This window comes from Quercus suber, unplaced genomic scaffold (assembly GCF_002906115.3).
Source record: "Quercus suber isolate HL8 unplaced genomic scaffold, Cork oak 2.0 scaffold_32, whole genome shotgun sequence".
Taxonomy (NCBI): Eukaryota; Viridiplantae; Streptophyta; class Magnoliopsida; order Fagales; family Fagaceae; genus Quercus; species Quercus suber.
The window spans coordinates 1148644-1156208 of NW_027069497.1; the positions used below are offsets into that span (position 1 = coordinate 1148644).

General features: G+C 34.8%; 1 protein-coding gene across 2 annotated transcripts; it reads left to right on the plus strand.

Moving 5' to 3' along the window:
* The first annotated feature begins 2183 nt into the window (after positions 1-2183).
* On the plus strand, positions 2184-5654 carry LOC111991746 (heat stress transcription factor A-4a). 2 transcript variants are annotated; one of them, XR_002880772.2, is made up of 3 exons: positions 2184-3217; positions 3340-4413; positions 5184-5654. XR_002880772.2 is itself a non-coding variant. In XM_024023543.2 (2 exons), the coding sequence occupies exons 1-2, from the start codon at positions 3002-3004 to the stop codon at positions 4300-4302; spliced, it is 1179 nt and encodes a 392-aa protein (XP_023879311.1). In that variant the 5' UTR covers positions 2184-3001; the 3' UTR covers positions 4303-4568. The 2 variants fall into 2 exon arrangements, 1 of the variants encoding a protein (XP_023879311.1); XM_024023543.2 differs by lacking the exon at positions 5184-5654 and having other exon boundaries at positions 3340-4568.
* The last annotated feature ends 1911 nt before the right edge of the window (positions 5655-7565 follow it).

The window sequence follows — 7565 nt, forward strand, 5'->3', positions numbered from 1 at the left end:
ATATTTTTTTAAGAAGCAGTAGGCTAAGGCCTAATATTTGAATTTAAATAGAATGCAAACATTGAATTGGAATGGATTATGAAGTAAATAAAAAAATTTAAAATTTTTTATTTATTTATTTATGAATTTGAAAATTGAAAGTAGTGTAGTAAAGTTACCTGGTATTTTTGAATGTGTATTTGTCTCTAAGTTTTATCACCTCTTAAATTTAGGAGAAATTATAAGGTCCTCATGGTGGACAAGTGACGTAGTTTACCATTTCACTAAAAGATTCTCACCTGTTTAAAATGGTTGAGTTAGAAATTTTTTTAAAACAAAAACTAATTACTAACTCAGAATTTTAAACAAGTGACGTGATCCACCAAAAGACTATATAATTTCTCTAAATTTAGGGTGTAATGATATTTTTGAACCACATAAAAATCTGATTTAAAGAAGGAAATTCTATTATAATTTTTATTTATTTATTTTAAGAAGCCTATAATAGATAGTAAGATAGTGTAGATATAGATAAATGATAAATTATAGATATGTATTGGATAAGGGGAAAAAAAAAATAGACCACCCTAATAAGTCCTAACATCTTTTTCAAACATTATCACAAACCCATAATTTATTCCCCAAATCCAAGCAAAGAAAGAATCACAATTAGATTTATTTCCTCTATTCAAAAGGAACGAGGAGCAAAAGTCAAGAGTCTACACCACGTGTACAGCAAACGTAGGGAAATGCTTAGACTTTAATTTATTCTTATTATTTTTTTATAATTAAAAAATAAAAAATAAAAAAACGCACTCCGTGACGGTATCCCTCTCTTTAAGCGGGGGCAAATCCCCTGAACATAGAGATTAGCCCACCAAAGCATACACGTCACACACTTCTAAACAATGAAAGTCACTCTAAGCCTAAAACATTAAACATTTAACACGCACAAACAAAACAATGGACTGTGTTTCCATGTAAGTACAAGAGAAAAATCTAACGAACAAACAACATCAATATCACACAGACCCTCAATCATATATTTATCTTATCGGCCCAATCAAGCTCAAACCCAGTCAATGCCTTTTATTCATTGGTCCATTTGTTCATTAATTAGCAACCATCTAATTATTTATTTATCAGCCATAATAAATATTTTTGTGAAGGTCTTATAGTTCAACTTGATGATACTTCTAGTGTTTTAAACAAAAATACCTACTATTCAAATTCTCAAATTATATGTATAAATATTTTAAAGTATGAATTACAATTTATACCCTTAAAAGTTTGGTATAATTTTTAGTTTAATCTTTAAAGTTTCAAAATTTGAATTAATACTGCTAAGGTTACTTATTGTTTGAATGTAAGCTCTTTCATTCATGTACTAGGTGTCTCTTAAATCGTCAAACATTTGCTACATTCAAACTCAGTTACCAATCCCACACTGGCAAAGCCAACTATAACCAGCAAAGCCCAAATGCGCGTGTTTGTGTGGGAGAAAGAAAATATGAAAAGTAAGAGGAACTTATGCGTCTATGTGGGGTGGTGGGGGGAAGAGAAACATTAAAAGTTAGAGAATGAACAGCTAAACAAGAGTGGGATGTAGTTAATAATGAAAGTACACTAAAACCCAATAATATTATTCCTCACTCAAATATTTTTAATTTTTACAAGAACAATATTATGTTTGTTCTTAAATTTTACAAAACCCTAACTTTTAGATATTGCTATTGTTGTTCTTTTGTTTTTTTTAAGAAATGTTTTTCTTGTTGTTAGAGGAGGGGACATAAAACGCTCTCACTGCCAAGACGGAGCGAATCCAAGTACACAAAGACTGAAGACACTTTTCAAATTGCATATACGAATTTAAATTTGAGTCAAATCACAAATGTGTCTATAACTACCTCTTAACAATTAAAAAAACTTTTGTTAAAAAAAAAAAAAAAAAAAAAAAAACCCAAAGAGTAATTTTCAACACGGTTTCCACGAGATCCCAGAAAATCCGAAGTAGAAAGACACGCTTTCATACTTTCCAAGTTCGTTGGTTCTCTATCTTTCACACTCAATCACTTTCATTTCTTAGTTTAAAAAAAGGTTTTTTTATTTATTTTTTATTTTTAGCTTTAATAATACACTCACAAAGCTATTTTTAAATTTATGGGGGGTTGAAGTTTTAATCAGCAAGTTGTTGGGGGTGGAGGTAGTGTTACTTGTGCTCCAAGTTTCGTGATTAGAAATTTATGGAAATTAAAATGCTACAGTTGATGACTCGTCAAAATGGATGAGTATTTCAAACTAATTATAACAGAAACAGAAATGAAAGCGCTTCCCTGTTTCGTTTGTTTTGGGTGTTTTTTTTATTATTTTTATATATATTTAGAAATAGTATATTCATGACCTGCCAACTGTTTCTCTTTCAAAAACTCCGAAATTTTGGCTAATGGTTTTTGTTCTTTTTGCTTGGGCAAAAAGACAACTTGGGTTGAATTTATCTGTCGATTTCGTCCCTGTTGTCGTTCCGTTTTTTTAGTTCTTGATTCCGCGTGTTACAAGCTTTCTTGGCTGACTTCACTGCCAACTGTGTGTCTCTCGATTTGTTCAGAGGTTATTGGGAGCTCAATAAAACCGGTATGGTCTTTTTTTATTTTTCAGGTGGATTAATTTAAATAAGGGTTCTGCGTTTTATTGGATTTTGAGAATTTCATTGCGTGGAATTAAGGTTTTTATGATTCAGTGTTTGGTTTCAATTCCAATTGATGTGGGACAAAAAGGGTTTTTTTGTGTTGATTGAATTTGAAGCTTGGGGTTAAGATAAAAGGGTTTTTTTTTTGGAAGAAAAAATAGGGAGGAAAGGGTTTTTTGCAATTGGGGTTTTGGTTCTGAACATATATGCAAGGAGATTGATTGGGAATTTGATTTGATTTGAGTGAATTTTGTGGGTATTGAGTCGGTTGATGACTGGGTTGTGGATTTTGAGTTTTGGGGTTTAAGGTGTGTGAGAGGTAATTGGGAAATTACAATGGATGAAGGTCAGGGCGGTTCGAATTCGTTGCCTCCGTTCCTTACAAAGACGTATGAGATGGTAGATGATCCCTCCACGGATTCAGTTGTGTCGTGGAGCGCAAATAACAAAAGCTTTATTGTGTGGAATCCACCGGAGTTCGCGAGGGATTTGTTGCCAAGGTTCTTTAAGCACAATAACTTCTCAAGCTTCATTAGACAGCTCAATACATATGTAAGCCAATCCATTTTTCACCAGTCTTGTCTGAATATATTGTTTTCATTTTTTTTTTTTTTTTTTTGGGTTTCAGTTATTCTTGTTTAAGTTGAATTGAGTTTTGTTATGTATTTGAATAGGGTTTTAGGAAAATTGATCCGGAACAATGGGAATTTGCAAATGAGGAATTTATAAGAGGCCAGCCACACCTGTTAAAAAACATACACAGACGAAAACCTGTTCATAGCCATTCATTACAGAATTTACAGGGACAAGGGAGTGCTTCTCCCATGTCTGAATCAGAAAGACAGAGTTTGAAGGAGGAGATTGAGGGACTTAAACGTGAGAGAGAACGGCTTCTTTTGGAGTTACAGAGGCATGAAGAGGAGAGGCGAGGATTCGAGATGCAAGTCCAGTTATACAAGGAGCGTTTGCAGCATGTGGAACGCCAGCAACAAAAGATGATGTCTTCTGTAGCTCAAGTCTTGCGGAAACCAGGGCTTCCTTTGAATCTTGTGACACAATTGGAAAATCATGATAGAAAGAGAAGGTTGCCAAGAATTGGTTACATCTATGATGAAGCCAGCATTGAAGATACTCAGATGGGAACTTCCCAAACAGTACCTGGAGAAAGTGGGGTGAGTGCTTGTGCTTCGACATCGAATGTGGAGCCATTTGAGCACGTGCAGTCATCATTGTTTGTTTGGGAGAATCTTCTACGTGATGTTAGTGAAACTTTCATGAAATTTAATTCGAACCCGGATTTAGATGAATCTACTAGTTGTGATGAGAGCCCCACCATATCTTGTGTACAGCTGAATGTTGATGTCAGGCCTAAATCCCCTGGAATTGACATGAACTCTGAGCCTGCAACTGCTGCTGTGCTGGAGCCCGTTGAGCCCGATGCCTCAAAAGAACAGGGACTTGTTACTACTACTGTGCCAACTGGGGTCAATGATGTATTCTGGGAACAGTTCTTGACTGAGAATCCTGGTGCAGCTGACACACAGGAGGTTCAGTCAGAAAGAAAGGAATCGATGGCAGAAAGAATGAAGCAGGACCTGGCGATGATGGCAAATTATAGCAGGGTATCAGGGATGTAAATAACCTTGCCAAGCAGATGGGGGCATCTTACTCCTACAGAGAGAACTTGGTATCAGTTTATTTTTTTCCCGGCTTTTGATGCCCCAGTGGCTCACTTGTAATAAGTTTAGGTATGAAATGGTTTGTTCTCATTATAAATAGATATCCTTTGTTTATAGTTCATTGTTTTTGGTTCTATATTGACTTGGATAAACTTGCCTGGCTTATCCAGATTTGTTCATTTCAATTATACTTCATCTGATATTGACATTTAACATTGATTTTAGCAGTTTTGTGAACTTTTCTTGTTGGCCTCAACATTATGTGAAGGCCATGTATCTTACTTTATAATGCATACACAAGAAACACACATTGACATAGAACTTCCCCTCCCATCTGCAAAGCCCAGACTCTAAACCCACCCCACCACTAATACTAATATTCTGCATAACTTTCATATAGTCAACTACTGTGGTTATCTACTGGCTTTCCTGAAAGGTAGATTGCAGGAGGAGTGGGAGATGTTTTACCAAGTGACTTTCAACTATAATGTTTGGAATTTTCCTGTTGTGTTACAGTGGAGATGGAGAGGTGTACTCATGTATTGATTTCTTTTACTGAAGTTTCCATAACATGCTAGGGTGGAGGTGTCTGAAATTAATTGATATGCTATTGTACAACACCTTCCATCCCATTCCATTGACACCCCCCTCCCCCCCCTCCCCCCCTCTTTTTTTCTCAAAAAAAGAAAAAAGAAAGAGGAATGTAGGTAGACTTTCTTTCCCTCTTTAACACTACATAGTTTTGATATCTTAATAATTCCATATTATTCTGGAACCTATTCTCACTTTTTGCCACATTTGGAGGCTGTTTCACTCGTCATTTCTCATGGATTCTGCAGCTTTTGAAATAAAGCCATGTTGGCTAATGCTGTGGACACAGAAGCACATAAAATAGAGGATGGCATGGAATAATGAGCTTAAAAAAGGGTATCTGACATAGTTTTCAGCACTAAAAATAACAATCTGATATTAGGTGTGGCTAAAGATAGTGATGTAGAGAAAAGTGCTGATGTTCTTCTTGTTGTATATTCTCGAATATCATGACCTGGATATGAAGAATCAAGATTTGTGAAGTATCTTCAAACCATTTGATGTCATTGCTATCATGTTGCTAGCCTTAGTCAGGCCTTAGTTAGGCTTGGGAAACTGACCACTATTTCTAGCATACAGTATTGAATCATCTTTCTGTTAGATGTGATGGCATTACTTGATCTTCTTTACCATGAGAACCAAGGTAAGAATTCTCCTTCCCCAACTTGTTGTAATAATTGAATTATCAAAAATAAAATAAAATATGTGATATCCATAAACTTCTCTTCTCTGAGTTTTTGTGTGAATTATACCGTTGCGCAAAACACGAGTTGATTCAATTGAGGTAATGAAAAAAATGTAGAGGAAGACCAAAAATAATATTAGTAAAAGTAATTAAAAAAGACGTGTTAATTAAGGATGTAACATAAACTATGACTTCAAATAGAATAAAATGGAGGAAAATAATGCACGTGGCTGACTATGACTAAGCGGTTGAGGATATGTAGCCGACCCCAAAAAATTTAGGACTAAGACTTTGTTGTTGTAAACTATTGTGCAAAGAACATACTATGATCATGTGAGAGTGAGGTGGGCTCCAAGGGTCTCCAATATTTATATTTTGTTAAATCTTTGTCATTTAACATGTTTGATCTTGATTTTTAATATTGGCTAACTCCTCAGGTAAATGACATTGTTTTTAATTTGGAAATAAAATGGGGCTCCCCAATTTAATATCTGATTGCCAAGTGTATGTATGTGCCCTGAACATAAGTTTTGGTCTTACATCCTTTAAACACTTAATACAATTACTTTTATATACACACACACACACACACACATATATATATATATATATAATGCCCCAGAATGAGTGTGTGTTGTGGGGTGTGCGCTAAGTCCCACATTGGGCATATAATGGGATGATTTGGGCTTTATTAACAACTACAAGAAACCTCACTTGTGATTACATTGATCCTTTTTAAGTATAGCGCAAATGTAGCTAGTGATTTTCCTTGGGTCGTTTTGTATATATATATATGTGTGTGTGTGTGCGCACGCAAACTCACGTCTCTTAACTATCATTGTCATCTTTTGTTATTTAGCCAATTATCCTTCCATGCAAGGAGTCTCAATTCTGGCCTTTCCATTACTGAAGCCTAAAAAGCAATTGTGGCCAATTCTCTTTGACTGTGATAGTTTCCATATGGGTATAATTACAATGAAGCGGATGCTTTTAATATGTTTATTTTGTTTTCATTTATTTTCAACCAATGACAGAGAGTTTCTTATCAGTGTAATGTATTGCAATCCTGATGTAGTCCAGCATGCTCAGATTCATATAATTGACCAATTATATTAGATCCGGTCAATCCACATTCAAATATGAACTAGTTTCTTCTAAATTTTATTGACATGTGACAATCTTTTTATGCTACTAATCTACCTAGATATTATGCATGGTAATGAATAACATAAAATATCATACAAATTTTAAATAAGATTTCTTTACCGCACTTTCTTATGTTATCTAATAATATCATTACTTGAACTTCCTTGATTAGTTCTATGAAAGAAATAACTATTGGGTATGGAATCAGTATATGCTATGAGTGTGTTTGGACTTTAGAGAAATGGTCTTGCAGTTGTTTTGAGTGAAGGATGGTGATGCTTCTACCCAGGTTCCAAACTAGATCAAAAATTTTGCGATTTGTATCTTCAGTGATGGTACATGATATACATCTGAAGGATTCTCCTGGCATAGGGGTCTTGACTCCTTAGAAGATCATGTACTGAAGTTACTGAACCACAGCTAAGTTAGGTGCAAGATGGCTATTTGGAAGTAACCTCTGTTATACTTTTGAGATTACTAAGGTGAAGTTCTGCTTTAGTTTTGAAATTATTTTTAGAGAATATCCACTTTGTGATTCAATCAGAAGTTTGATTGATGATAAACACAAGATGCATTGATGTTATTAGATGTGTGTGTTTACTTGCCTTATACCTACAAATATTTGGAATAGAAAGAAAGAGATTACTTGATCCATCTTCTAGAGGGCCACTAACTAGTGCTGGTCCCTCTTAAATAAGGTACTGGAAGGGGTGATGGAGATATGGTTCTAACTTTCAACATTTTTGTATAAAGTTCCCACTTTCAAGACTAAAACCTACTCACTTGTGCTTGACAGCCT